Source organism: Euprymna scolopes, chromosome 44, assembly GCF_053919585.1.
Source record: "Euprymna scolopes isolate OS-2025 chromosome 44, ASM5391958v1, whole genome shotgun sequence".
In the NCBI taxonomy this organism is placed as follows: Eukaryota; Metazoa; Mollusca; class Cephalopoda; order Sepiida; family Sepiolidae; genus Euprymna; species Euprymna scolopes.
Genome location: NC_136525.1, coordinates 55169512 through 55185857, shown reverse-complemented (window position 1 = coordinate 55185857; position 16346 = coordinate 55169512). Strand labels below are relative to the sequence as shown.

General features: G+C 26.0%; 2 protein-coding genes across 3 annotated transcripts in view; one reads left to right on the top strand and one right to left on the bottom strand.

Annotated features, from left to right (window-relative positions):
- Positions 1 to 10858, top strand: part of LOC145268853 (uncharacterized) — a 23205-nt gene extending 12347 nt beyond the window's left edge. For both annotated transcript variants that reach the window (XM_080124529.1, XM_080124530.1), the window contains one exon: positions 10059 to 10858. In XM_080124529.1, the coding sequence (XP_079980655.1) occupies positions 10059 to 10791 (733 nt within the window). In that variant the 3' untranslated portion in view covers positions 10792 to 10858. The remainder of the gene's footprint in view (positions 1 to 10058) is intronic.
- Positions 10859 to 12933: 2075 nt separating this feature from the next.
- LOC145268852 (mismatch repair endonuclease PMS2-like) overlaps positions 12934 to 16346 on the bottom strand; it is an 84837-nt gene continuing 81424 nt past the window's right edge. The window contains exon 23 of the mRNA XM_080124528.1: positions 12934 to 12972. The gene's annotated coding sequence lies outside the window, so the exon portion shown is untranslated. The remainder of the gene's footprint in view (positions 12973 to 16346) is intronic.

The window sequence follows — 16346 nt, the reverse complement described above, 5'->3', positions numbered from 1 at the left end:
ATTTTGCTAAAATTATATTATGATATATTTTTATACAATTTTATTGTAAAAAAAAAAAAAATAATGAATAAATAATTATATGTTGCTACACTTTATGCAATCGTACAGGAAAAAAAAAACAAAAATTCTAAAAACAATCTATAAATGTTTCATGATTTTAAAATTATACTTTGCTAAAATTATATTATGATATATTTTTATACAATTTTATTGTGAAAAAAAAATAAATAATGAATAAATAATTATATGTTGCTACATTTTAATGCAATCGTACAGGAAAAAAAAACAAAAATTCTAAAAACAATCTATAAATGTTTCATGATTTTAAAATTATATTTTGCAAAAATTATATTATGATATATTTTTATACAATCTTATTTGAAAAAAGAAAAATAAATAATGAATAAATAATTATATGTTGCTACATTTTAATGCAATCGTACAGGAAAAAAAAACAAAAATTCTAAAAACAATCTATAAATGTTTCATGATTTTAAAATTATATTTTGCTAAAATTATATTATGATATATTTTTATACAATTTTATTGTAAAAAAAAAAAAAATAATGAATAAATAATTATATGTTGCTACACTTTATGCAATCGTACAGGAAAAAAAAACAAAAATTCTAAAAACAATCTATAAATGTTTCATGATTTTAAAATTATATTTTGCTAAAATTATATTATGATATATTTTTATACAATTTTATTGTAAAAAAAAAAAATAATGAATAAATAATTATATGTTGCTACACTTTATGCAATCGTACAGGAAAAAAAAACAAAAATTCTAAAAACAATCTATAAATGTTTCATGATTTTAAAATTATACTTTGCTAAAATTATATTATGATATATTTTTATACAATTTTATTGTGAAAAAAAAAATAAATAATGAATAAATAATTATATGTTGCTACATTTTAATGCAATCGTACAGGAAAAAAAAACAAAAATTCTAAAAACAATCTATAAATGTTTCATGATTTTAAAATTATATTTTGCTAAAATTATATTATGATATATTTTTATACAATCTTATTTGAAAAAAGAAAAATAAATAATGAATAAATAATTATATGTTTCTACATTTTAATGCAATCGTACAGGGAAAAAAAAAATTCTAAAAACAATCTATAAATGTTTCATGATTTTAAAATTATATTTTGCTAAAATTATATTATGATATATTTTTATACAATCTTATTTGAAAAAAAATAAATAAATAATGAATAAATAATTATATGTTGCTACATTTTATGCAATCGTACAGGGAAAAAAAACAAAAATTCTAAAAACAATCTATAAATGTTTCATGATTTTAAAATTATATTTTTCTAAAATTATATTTTGATATATTTTTATACAATCTTATTTGAAAAAAGAAAAATAAATAATGAATAAATAATTATATGTTGCTACATTTTAATGCAATCGTACAGGGAAAAACAAAAATTCTAAAAACAATCTATAAATGTTTCATGATTTTAAAATTATATTTTGCTAAAATTATATTATGATATATTTTTATACAATCTTATTTGAAAAAAGAAAAATAAATAATGAATAAATAATTATATGTTGCTACATTTTATGCAATCGTACAGGGAAAAAAAACAAAAATTCTAAAAACAATCTATAAATGTTTCATGATTTTAAAATTATATTTTGCTAAAATTATATTATGATATATTTTTATACAATCTTATTTGAAAAAAGAAAAATAAATAATGAATAAATAATTATATGTTTCTACATTTTAATGCAATCGTACAGGGAAAAAAAAAATTCTAAAAACAATCTATAAATGTTTCATGATTTTAAAATTATATTTTGCTAAAATTATATTATGATATATTTTTATACAATCTTATTTGAAAAAAAATAAATAAATAATGAATAAATAATTATATGTTGCTACATTTTATGCAATCGTACAGGGAAAAAAAAAAATTCTAAAAACAATCTATAAATGTTTCATGATTTTAAAATTATATTTTGCTAAAATTATATTTTGATATATTTTTATACAATCTTATTTGAAAAAAGAAAAATAAATAATGAATAAATAATTATATGTTGCTACATTTTAATGCAATCGTACAGGGAAAAAAAAAATTCTAAAAACAATCTATAAATGTTTCATGATTTTAAAATTATATTTTGCTAAAATTATATTATGATATATTTTTATACAATCTTATTTGAAAAAAAATAAATAAATAATGAATAAATAATTATATGTTGCTACACTTTATGCAATCGTACAGGAAAAAAAAACAAAAATTCTAAAAACAATCTATAAATGTTTCATGATTTTAAAATTATACTTTGCTAAAATTATATTATGATATATTTTTATACAATTTTATTGTGAAAAAAAAAATAAATAATGAATAAATAATTATATGTTGCTACATTTTAATGCAATCGTACAGGAAAAAAAAACAAAAATTCTAAAAACAATCTATAAATGTTTCATGATTTTAAAATTATATTTTGCTAAAATTATATTATGATATATTTTTATACAATCTTATTTGAAAAAAGAAAAATAAATAATGAATAAATAATTATATGTTTCTACATTTTAATGCAATCGTACAGGGAAAAAAAAAATTCTAAAAACAATCTATAAATGTTTCATGATTTTAAAATTATATTTTGCTAAAATTATATTATGATATATTTTTATACAATCTTATTTGAAAAAAAATAAATAAATAATGAATAAATAATTATATGTTGCTACATTTTATGCAATCGTACAGGGAAAAAAAACAAAAATTCTAAAAACAATCTATAAATGTTTCATGATTTTAAAATTATATTTTTCTAAAATTATATTTTGATATATTTTTATACAATCTTATTTGAAAAAAGAAAAATAAATAATGAATAAATAATTATATGTTGCTACATTTTAATGCAATCGTACAGGGAAAAACAAAAATTCTAAAAACAATCTATAAATGTTTCATGATTTTAAAATTATATTTTGCTAAAATTATATTATGATATATTTTTATACAATCTTATTTGAAAAAAGAAAAATAAATAATGAATAAATAATTATATGTTGCTACATTTTATGCAATCGTACAGGGAAAAAAAACAAAAATTCTAAAAACAATCTATAAATGTTTCATGATTTTAAAATTATATTTTGCTAAAATTATATTATGATATATTTTTATACAATCTTATTTGAAAAAAGAAAAATAAATAATGAATAAATAATTATATGTTTCTACATTTTAATGCAATCGTACAGGGAAAAAAAAAATTCTAAAAACAATCTATAAATGTTTCATGATTTTAAAATTATATTTTGCTAAAATTATATTATGATATATTTTTATACAATCTTATTTGAAAAAAAATAAATAAATAATGAATAAATAATTATATGTTGCTACATTTTATGCAATCGTACAGGGAAAAAAAAAAATTCTAAAAACAATCTATAAATGTTTCATGATTTTAAAATTATATTTTGCTAAAATTATATTTTGATATATTTTTATACAATCTTATTTGAAAAAAGAAAAATAAATAATGAATAAATAATTATATGTTGCTACATTTTAATGCAATCGTACAGGGAAAAACAAAAATTCTAAAAACAATCTATAAATGTTTCATGATTTTAAAATTATATTTTGCTAAAATTATATTATGATATATTTTTATACAATCTTATTTGAAAAAAGAAAAATAAATAATGAATAAATAATTATATGTTGCTACATTTTAATGCAATCGTACAGGAAAAAAAAATTCTAAAAACAATCTATAAATGTTTCATGATTTTAAAATTATATTTTGCTAAAATTATATTATGATATATTTTTATACAATCTTATTTGAAAAAAGAAAAATAAATAATGAATAAATAATTATATGTTGCTACATTTTAATGCAATCGTACAGGGAAAAAAAACAAAAATTCTAAAAACAATCTATAAATGTTTCATGATTTTAAAATTATATTTTGCAAAAATTATATTATGATATATTTTTATACAATCTTATTTGAAAAAAGAAAAATAAATAATGAATAAATAATTATATGTTGCTACATTTTAATGCAATCGTACAGGGAAAAAAAACAAAAATTCTAAAAACAATCTATAAATGTTTCATGATTTTAAAATTATATCTTGCTAAAATTATATTTTGATATATTTTTATACAATCTTATTTGAAAAAAGAAAAATAAATAATGAATAAATAATTATATGTTGCTACATTTTAATGCAATCGTACAGGGAAAAACAAAAATTCTAAAAACAATCTATAAATGTTTCATGATTTTAAAATTATATTTTGCTAAAATTATATTATGATATATTTTTATACAATTTTATTGTAAAAAAAAAAAATAATGAATAAATAATTATATGTTGCTACACTTTATGCAATCGTACAGGAAAAAAAAACAAAAATTCTAAAAACAATCTATAAATGTTTCATGATTTTAAAATTATACTTTGCTAAAATTATATTATGATATATTTTTATACAATTTTATTGTGAAAAAAAAAAAAAATAATGAATAAATAATTATATGTTGCTACATTTTAATGCAATCGTACAGGAAAAAAAAAACAAAAATTCTAAAAACAATCTATAAATGTTTCATGATTTTAAAATTATATTTTGCTAAAATTATATTATGATATATTTTTATACAATCTTATTTGAAAAAAGAAAAATAAATAATGAATAAATAATTATATGTTTCTACATTTTAATGCAATCGTACAGGGAAAAAAAAAATTCTAAAAACAATCTATAAATGTTTCATGATTTTAAAATTATATTTTGCTAAAATTATATTATGATATATTTTTATACAATCTTATTTGAAAAAAAATAAATAAATAATGAATAAATAATTATATGTTGCTACATTTTATGCAATCGTACAGGGAAAAAAAACAAAAATTCTAAAAACAATCTATAAATGTTTCATGATTTTAAAATTATATTTTTCTAAAATTATATTTTGATATATTTTTATACAATCTTATTTGAAAAAAGAAAAATAAATAATGAATAAATAATTATATGTTGCTACATTTTAATGCAATCGTACAGGGAAAAACAAAAATTCTAAAAACAATCTATAAATGTTTCATGATTTTAAAATTATATTTTGCTAAAATTATATTATGATATATTTTTATACAATCTTATTTGAAAAAAGAAAAATAAATAATGAATAAATAATTATATGTTGCTACATTTTATGCAATCGTACAGGGAAAAAAAAACAAAAATTCTAAAAACAATCTATAAATGTTTCATGATTTTAAAATTATATTTTGCTAAAATTATATTATGATATATTTTTATACAATCTTATTTGAAAAAAGAAAAATAAATAATGAATAAATAATTATATGTTTCTACATTTTAATGCAATCGTACAGGGAAAAAAAAAATTCTAAAAACAATCTATAAATGTTTCATGATTTTAAAATTATATTTTGCTAAAATTATATTATGATATATTTTTATACAATCTTATTTGAAAAAAAATAAATAAATAATGAATAAATAATTATATGTTGCTACATTTTATGCAATCGTACAGGGAAAAAAAAAATTCTAAAAACAATCTATAAATGTTTCATGATTTTAAAATTATATTTTGCTAAAATTATATTTTGATATATTTTTATACAATCTTATTTGAAAAAAGAAAAATAAATAATGAATAAATAATTATATGTTGCTACATTTTAATGCAATCGTACAGGGAAAAACAAAAATTCTAAAAACAATCTATAAATGTTTCATGATTTTAAAATTATATTTTGCTAAAATTATATTATGATATATTTTTATACAATCTTATTTGAAAAAAGAAAAATAAATAATGAATAAATAATTATATGTTGCTACATTTTATGCAATCGTACAGGGAAAAAAAACAAAAATTCTAAAAACAATCTATAAATGTTTCATGATTTTAAAATTATATTTTGCTAAAATTATATTATGATATATTTTTATACAATCTTATTTGAAAAAAGAAAAATAAATAATGAATAAATAATTATATGTTGCTACATTTTAATGCAATCGTACAGGAAAAAAAAATTCTAAAAACAATCTATAAATGTTTCATGATTTTAAAATTATATTTTGCTAAAATTATATTATGATATATTTTTATACAATCTTATTTGAAAAAAGAAAAATAAATAATGAATAAATAATTATATGTTGCTACATTTTAATGCAATCGTACAGGGAAAAAAAACAAAAATTCTAAAAACAATCTATAAATGTTTCATGATTTAAAAATTATATTTTGCTAAAATTATATTATGATATATTTTTATACAATCTTATTTGAAAAAAGAAAAATAAATAATGAATAAATAATTATATGTTGCTACATTTTAATGCAATCGTACAGGGAAAAAAAACAAAAATTCTAAAAACAATCTATAAATGTTTCATGATTTTAAAATTATATCTTGCTAAAATTATATTATGATATATTTTTATACAATCTTATTTGAAAAAAGAAAAATAAATAATGAATAAATAATTATATGTTGCTACATTTTAATGCAATCGTACAGGGAAAAAAAACAAAAATTCTAAAAACAATCTATAAATGTTTCATGATTTTAAAATTATATCTTGCTAAAATTATATTATGATATATTTTTATACAATCTTATTTGAAAAAAGAAAAATAAATAATGAATAAATAATTATATGTTGCTACATTTTAATGCAATCGTACAGGGAAAAAAAACAAAAATTCTAAAAACAATCTATAAATGTTTCATGATTTTAAAATTATATCTTGCTAAAATTATATTATGATATATTTTTATACAATCTTATTTGAAAAAAGAAAAATAAATAATGAATAAATAATTATATGTTGCTACATTTTAATGCAATCGTACAGGGAAAAAAAAAACAAAAATTCTAAAAACAATCTATAAATGTTTCATGATTTTAAAATTATATCTTGCTAAAATTATATTATGATATATTTTTATACAATCTTATTTGAAAAAAGAAAAATAAATAATGAATAAATAATTATATGTTGCTACATTTTAATGCAATCGTACAGGGAAAAAAAACAAAAATTCTAAAAACAATCTATAAATGTTTCATGATTTTAAAATTATATCTTGCTAAAATTATATTATGATATATTTTTATACAATCTTATTTGAAAAAAGAAAAATAAATAATGAATAAATAATTATATGTTGCTACATTTTAATGCAATCGTACAGGGAAAAAAAACAAAAATTCTAAAAACAATCTATAAATGTTTCATGATTTTAAAATTATATCTTGCTAAAATTATATTATGATATATTTTTATACAGTCTTATTTGAAAAAAGAAAAATAAATAATGAATAAATAATTATATGTTGCTACATTTTAATGCAATCGTACAGGAAAAAAAAAATTCTAAAAACAATCTATAAATGTTTCATGATTTTAAAATTATATTTTGCTAAAATTATATTATGATATATTTTTATACAATCTTATTTGAAAAAAGAAAAATAAATAATGAATAAATAATTATATGTTGCTACATTTTAATGCAATCGTACAGGGAAAAAAAACAAAAATTCTAAAAACAATCTATAAATGTTTCATGATTTTAAAATTATATCTTGCTAAAATTATATTTTGATATATTTTTATACAATCTTATTTGAAAAAAGAAAAATAAATAATGAATAAATAATTATATGTTGCTACATTTTAATGCAATCGTACAGGGAAAAAAAACAAAAATTCTAAAAACAATCTATAAATGTTTCATGATTTTAAAATTATATTTTGCTAAAATTATATTATGATATATTTTTATACAATCTTATTTGAAAAAAGAAAAATAAATAATGAATAAATAATTATATGTTGCTACATTTTAATGCAATCGTACAGGGAAAAAAAACAAAAATTCTAAAAACAATCTATAAATGTTTCATGATTTTAAAATTATATCTTGCTAAAATTATATTTTGATATATTTTTATACAATCTTATTTGAAAAAAGAAAAATAAATAATGAATAAATAATTATATGTTGCTACATTTTAATGCAATCGTACAGGGAAAAAAAACAAAAATTCTAAAAACAATCTATAAATGTTTCATGATTTTAAAATTATATTTTGCTAAAATTATATTATGATATATTTTTATACAATCTTATTTGAAAAAAGAAAAATAAATAATGAATAAATAATTATATGTTGCTACATTTTAATGCAATCGTACAGGGAAAAAAAACAAAAATTCTAAAAACAATCTATAAATGTTTCATGATTTTAAAATTATATTTTGCTAAAATTATATTTTGATATATTTTTATACAATCTTATTTGAAAAAAGAAAAATAAATAATGAATAAATAATTATATGTTGCTACATTTTAATGCAATCGTACAGGGAAAAACAAAAATTCTAAAAACAATCTATAAATGTTTCATGATTTTAAAATTATATTTTGCTAAAATTATATTATGATATATTTTTATACAATTTTATTGTGAAAAAAAAAATAATGAATAAATAATTATATGTTGCTACATTTTAATGCAATCGTACAGGAAAAAAAAACAAAAATTCTAAAAACAATCTATAAATGTTTCATATTTTTATAATTATATTTTGGTAAAATTATATTATATATTTTTATACAATCTTATTGTGAAATAAAAAATAATGAATAAATAATTATATGTTGCTACATTTTATGCAATCGTACAGGAAAAAAAAAAAAATTCTAAAAACAATCTATAAATGTTTCATGATTTTAAAATTATATTTTATTTTCAATTAAAAATCACTCATTTAAAAGAAATATTGAAACATTAAAATTATATTTTTTATACAATAAATGTTTCGCTTTTCCTATATTTTTGTGTTATTTATTTCATTATTATTTTTGCGTTCTCAGAGACACTTGTTTATATTTGCGGTTCACATTATATATACATGGCATAATCACATAATCAGTACCAGATGGGTGGATGGGTGACCATTTGGGAGATCTAAACACTGTATATGCTCTCCGCTTAACTCGGCATTTGTTTCCAGTCGTCCTGTAAATACACTTCACTTGCCACTGGTATTTAACAATGTCGACTATTTTTTCGTGTCATTTACACGGTCTTTTATACAAATCCGTCCCCTTCCTCCGTTTTTCCTTGTCACATAGAGACGATCAATTTAAATCTCTGGTCCCCCCTCGCCAATCTTTCACGAAAAACACCCGTCTAGCTGAATCCACTGTGAAAAATTTCCCCCACTCTATATCTGTGCCTAAATCAAAACGCGGATTCCATGAACAAAGCTTCTTTCTTAGAACTGCACGCCTGTGGAACTCTGTTCCGTCTGCCTGCTTCCCTCCGGACTACAACTTGGATGTCTTCAAGTCCAATGTTAACAAATTCCTAATGAATCGCCCCCTTAAGTAAACACTTCAGCAAATCTCCACACTAACGTAATGTACTTGCAATAACCCTTATCCCTGAGTGGCTTCCGGGCCTTGATAAGTGGTGATCACTGTGTAAAAAAAAAAAAAAAAAGAAGTTCTTGCTTCCTCTCCCCTACATGCCAGCTGTAGACAGCTATTTCATATACATCCATCTTTTCCGATCCAACTTTTCTTTCGACCGCATGCCAGGCACAGCAAGCCTATTCTCGCCTTCACTTTACATGTCTGTCTCTTTTTTTCTTCTGGACCACGTGGTGTCCTTTTTTCTTTTTGCGCCAGTTCACACACACTTCCTAATTTGCATACGTGTTCAAACGCTGCTCCTGCTGCTAATACAATCGCCTGCTCTCCATCCTTTGGCTACTGTTGATATTTTCATGTGCGCTCTGTTATATTAGATGTAAGCATCCTTTACAATATTTATTTTGTTTATCAAAAAAATAAATTTTTATTCAGAGAGTCATTGCTAAATCTGAAAATGGTATTCCCAACCTGTGATCCTGTGGCCTTCAGTTTTAAATATACAATCTTTTTTATATTTCACAGGTCAATCATCCGACCATCAGCCGTTCCCTTGTCGCCGTACGAAACGGAATTCATACATAACTCACCATCTTTTCATCGTGATTACAGTGTCTATCCACGCGAAAAGGATGTGATGCTTGCTAGTTTCCATGACGGAAATATCCCCAAACACTTGTTCTCGTCAAAGTATCCAGGTCACCAAAATATGGCGATTGCTCTGACGGCCATTGCCAAAACGGCCGTGGAGGACATTATGGAATGGAAACCTAAAACCCTGGACAGTATTATCGTCATCGGAAGCAAGCTCCACCAGACAAGGATCACGCAACGGCAGATGCTCAACTACACGTTCACGCTGGAGATTCGCCATCTTCCCACGGTGCTCTCAAATAACGGGAAAGAGTTTTGCGACGTCACTTACGGCAACCCCGTTTACGGTATATTAAAAGCAAGCAGAATGGGGAAATCTATGAAATCATTAGATAAAATACTCTCCGACTGCTTCCTGTCAGAGATCCAGGGAGTCATCTTAAAGATCCAGGGCTTTTGTATGGCGATCTTGCGGAATGATATTGGCCATTGGTATGTATTCGATAGTTATCCAAAAAACACTGAAGGTAGATTCTCGCGCTTTGGCAAGGCGTCTTTGATTAAATTTTGCCGATGCAAAACGCTGACGCACTATATTGAAAATGAATTCCTCTGGGCTCTGCCATTTACAGCTGTACCAGTTCAAATGGTCCTTGCCGAATAATAATCAGGATTTCCATTTTTTACTTTCTGCTAATTCTTTGATGAAATAAAAACATTCACAAATGAAACAGTGTTTTCTTCTTTTTGTATTTTTTTTTTTTTTGGTACCGCGATAAATGAGGGATTGGACTTAGTAATTCACTCCCGTTTGTTATTTCATTTGTTCGCACTTTTCTCAGTAACCGCGCTTTGTACTTTATTGAAATTTTGCACAAACATTAGTCATGGTGTAAGTAAATTTTTCACTCATAGAAAAGGACCCTGCATGCTCAGTTTGTGTTTTTTTTTTTTTCTTTCTTCACTCATATTCACTCTTGGACATAAAGGATTTTTTTTTTTTTTTTTTTTTTTTCTTTTTTTACACGGTGGTCACCACTTATCAAGCCTGGAAGCCACTCCAGGGGGCTACTATTTGGTACTATCTCAACTGGGGACTACGTGAGGCGATAGCTGTTCACATTATACATTTAAATTTCTGCAGGATTGCACAATCAGGATGTTGGAAGTTTAATATCCCTACTTATCTTTCTCTGTAAAGGAAAAACATACAAGGTTCGTACAGATTTTCAATGTCTATTTTCAAGGACCTTTCAAAGTTTTTTAAGGCCTTCTCCAGGCAAAATACAAGTTTTTCAAAAAAAATAAAATAAATAAAAATAAAAAATATGGCGTTTCTTTTAGAATCCACAACGATTCGAAACTGACAAAAAAAAATCAAATATTTAACAAATAAATGTTACTTTGCAATCAACCTGCATCATTTTTTTGGTGATTTTTAAGTTTTAAATACTTTTTATTTCATCTCAAATATTAACTCTTTTTACAGCTTTTTATTTCCAACCAAGATGGCTGCTGTCTTGTCCCTTTTTTTTGTTTTTAGTCCAACGAGCCTAATTTTAAATTAGGACAATTTTTTTTGCGAGAATAGAGGAGGGAGGATCTGCCCAGAGCCGAACCGAGGTAGTTTTGTGATAAAGGGACATAACTCTTGTATTCACAATACTACTATTCAATTTCAGAACGATGTATTTCGATTTTATTTTTTCAATATTTAGAGAGAGAGAGAGAGAGAGGGGGGGATGATTTGGAGAGAGAGAGAGGGAGGGGAATGATTTGGAGAGAGAGGGAGGGGAATGATTTGGAGAGAGAGAGAGAGGAATGATTTGGAGAGAGAGAGAGAGAGAGAGAGAGAGAGAGAGAGAGGAATGATTTGGAGAGAGAGAGAGTGAGAGGAATGATTTGGAGAGAGAAGATGGCTGCTGTTTTCTCCATTTTTGGCCCAGCTGGCCTAATTTTGAATTATCACAATTTTTTTTTCTTGGGGGGGGGGGGGGATCGCCATTGGAGAGTTCCATCCATGCAAGGAAAGTATTATTTTTTTTTTAAAGAGGGAGGGGTAATTTTATTTGTGGCGGCCCCACTTGTGCTCTCCCCCTTCCAAATTAAATTATAAATGAGAGCAAAAATAGATGGAGAATTGAATCTTTATCACAAAATTACTCGAGATAGTTTTGTGATAAAGGGACGTAACTCTTGTATCCACAATACTATGCAATTTCAGAACAATGTATTTTGATTTTATTTTCAATTTTTAAAAAAATATTCTGATGATATTTTCATTAATACTTTAATTTAACAGTATTTTTTATTTCATTTTTAATATTTCAACGCAAACTTTTACTGGACATAAAGAATACACTTTTCAGGACATTTTCCATATTTTCAAGGATTTTTCAAGGTAATAATAGAAACAAGGCCTTTTCAAGGCAAAAGTCAAGATTTTTTTAAAGTCTGTACGAACCTTTATGTTACTCAGCATCCGGAGAACACAAAATAAAAGAAAAATGCACCCAATAACATTTATACTGTCTCCAGGAAGCGTTTGATTAGAAACATACGATCCTTGAACAGTTAGCATTAAACGCGTACTAGCAATCAAAACTCTGAAGACAGGAAATCCCATAAACAGGTTTATTTAAGGTAGATACGGTAAAAAACTGAAAGAAACAAAAAAAAAAAAATTGTTCAGAATACAAAGAGAAAAAGTCCCAAACGAAGTTATAAAAGGGCTGAATTCGGGGACACAATTGGTATACTGTCCCCAGGATGCTTTTCTAGCAATCAAAACTCTGAAGACAGGAAATCCCAAAAACAGGTTTATTGAAGGTATATACGGAAAAAACTGAAAGAAACAAAAAACCATTGTTCAGAATACAAAGAGAAAAAGTCCCAAATCGAGGAGTCATATGTAAGGGAATTAACGACAACTAGAAATAAGGCCGAACATGTGGATAAAGAAAATAAACAAAGTTTGTAGTTAAAATAAAATAATATAAAAAATAACATTAAGGTATTAAAAGGTGTCTTTAAGAAGTGTTTCTTACCGGAGATGACTTAAAACAGTGAAGGATAATGAGATAACAAACCGAGCCATGCAGCTAGAAATGCAGCTGAGTTAGGGGGCAAAACACCGGTCAATCTGCCGATGTCGAGTCAGGGGAAACTCTATAAGAAAAATGTCCGGCTAAGGGAGATAACTGTTTAAGGGACAAAACTAAGAGACATAATAGTGGGGGATGCCCTTTTCTCTACCCTGCAATCTCTCTCCCACAGAAGAGACGTTGCGAGCCTGTCCTTGTTTTATCGTTATTTCCATGGCAGATGCTCGTCTGAACTCCAATCTCTGGTCCCCCCTCGCCAATCTTTCACGAAAAACACCCGTCTAGCCGAATCCACTGTGAAAAATTTCCCCCACTCTATATCTGTGCCTAAATCAAAACGCAGATTCCATGAACAAAGCTTCTTTCTTAGAACTGCACGCCTGTGGAACTCTGTTCCATCTGCCTGCTTCCCTCCGGACTACAACTTGGATGTCTTCAAGTCCAATGTAAACAAATTCCTAATGAACCGCCCCCTTAAGTAAACACTTCAGCAAATCTCCACACTAACGTAATGTACTTGCAATAACCCTTATCCCTGAGTGGCTTCCGGGCCTTGATAAGTGGTGATCACTGTGTAAAAAAAAAAAAAATAAATAAAAAAAAAAATAACATTTTACATATCATATCGACAAACGTAAATGAAAACAATAATATACATTAAAAGGCAGCTCTACAATACGACGTAGGTAGAAACGTTTATGACGATCTTACACTAATGCAAGTGAGCATTGGCCCAACATGGCGAGCAAATATGCCTTCATCTCCCAGTTCAGGATATCTCTGTCCTAAGAGGAATCAACCCACTGGTGTCCACAGTAACCAGAGTTCTTTTCCCTTACTCCTCTACAAGCAAAACAAGGAGGGAATTCCTAAGTCTAGCAGTCGTTAGCAGTGAAGGAGTGAGATTTTGCTACTAATTTATCAGGTGTTCTTACGTTGAGAGGGGAACAAGTATTACAAGTTTGTCGAAGCACACACCACTAAAGTAGTTGTAAAACAGGCACAAGCGGTGATGTGACAGGAGTTGGAGCTTAGTTGACCATGCGAGACCTACTAAAGTGGAGACTCTTTTTTTTGGACCCTGTCTAAGAGCGACAGACTAGTGGTAGATGCACTAGCCCAGATGTGACAACAATACTCCATGCATGGGCGAATTGTGGCTTTGTAGAGGCACAGGATAGTCTTGAGTGTGAGTAACCTCTAAGGATAGAGAGCCTGCCTTCTTTGCAGCAGCCTTGGCAATGTCCTCAATGTATTTGTTCCAATTCATATTGTCTGTGAATGTTAAGCCGAGAAGTTTGGATGAAATACTTTAAGGTAACGTATTATTAGTCATGGCTATCAGTGGTTCAGAAGATTTCTTGTAATTAATTAAAGGACGGAAGCTTAATCTTGGCAGCATCAAGAGTTGCCATCCTCTACAGATTGGAGATCTTCCTTTAAGTTTTCAGCCATTACCTTAGATATATTTGGTCCCCCGATTTATCGGAGAGAGACCTATGTTTTCAGTGGCGTCCATGTTTCTGTGCATCCGTTAGTCCGGACGATTGCCAGATAACCGTCTATTAGTTTTTCCTGAAATTTTGCCACAAATTGTATTTTATTAAATAGATGTGCACAGTGAAAATATTTTCTGTGTGAAAATTCCTGTTGCATCCCCAGGGGCTCAAAAGAGGTAAAAAAAATGCCCCCAAAATGGCCAAAGAAATGACACGTTTTGCCCCATAACTTTTGATCCATCCATTAGATTTTTCTGAAACTTGGCGAAAATGTGAAGGCAACGTTGGCCCTTCACACTTCTCACATTCTTCACTGTTTTTTGTGGCGTCATCTCACATGCAGCACCAGAGGTGGACCACACACAGAGTTTGTTCTCGTGTCTGTTAGAGTGTGGTGTCGTTTGCAAATATACTCATCTCGGAGACAATTTTATCAGTGAGGTCATTTACGAATATCGAGAACAATAAAGGTCAAAGGATTGACCTTTCTGGTACACTCATTATTTTGACGTACGAGAGGACAACCTGAATTTTTCTCTTCTTTAAGAAGGATTTAATTATATTAAGTATTCATCAAAGGCCCTAAATATACCTAGGACTATTGCCCTAGCTTCCGATGCCTTATCCAGTGCATGGTATATACGTTCAGAGATTATAGTTGAACGAGCTTGCCTAAATTCATACTGCCGGTCGGAAAAAAGTTTAGCATCTATGAGGTGGCGAACTACTGCTTGATTAATTAACAACTTAAAGATTTTGGCAAAGAGAGGAAGAAGGATGATGATGTGATAATTCAGCGGGTCATTTCTTTCTTTTTTGAAATTTTGCACAAACATTAGTCATGATGTAAGTAAATTTTTCACTCATAGAAAATAGTGGCTTTGTAAAAATATTGGATACTCTTGCACAGTAGTGGGAACCCATCTTCTTTGCAGCAGGCTTGGCAAAGTCCTCAATGTATTTTTCTTTCTTTGTGCACGCTGAAAAGTGTATAAGTCATTGATTAGCTTCAACTCCAATAAATACAATTCAAATATTATGAATTAGTCATATTTCAAGTTTTAGCAAAAACAAACATGTTTTTTTTTTTTTTGTTATTTTTCTTCAAATTATCTTCTTCTGAAATCCCTTCACTCTTAACCAAAAATCTTCGATACTGGCCTTTGTCAGATGTTACCATTCGACCACCCAGAATCTGATTACTTAAAATATTCACTGGAGATGAGGGTGATTATTTGTCGATTATTTTAGACATTACTTTTCTCAATATGATTCTTTATTTAATGAGATACTTATGAAATGCCTTCAATAAGTTTCCAGACTTTTTTGATATGGGCACTTTTATTGATAGTACACAAATGAAATTCTAGTCCCCTTCGAAGTAATCTCCTCCGGCTGCAATGCACATGTTGTACCATTCCAACAACCTCTGGAAGGCCCCATGGGAGTCCTCTTGTGCGAGTGTGTCGATGATACTTGTCACAGCCATCTCCTCAATTGTCTTATAACGGCAGCCTCTAAGGTTTTCCTTGCGCTTAGGGAATATCAAAAAGTCACAAGGAACAAGTTCTGGACAATAGGGAGGGTGAGGAAATGTCTTGATGCCCATTTTGGTC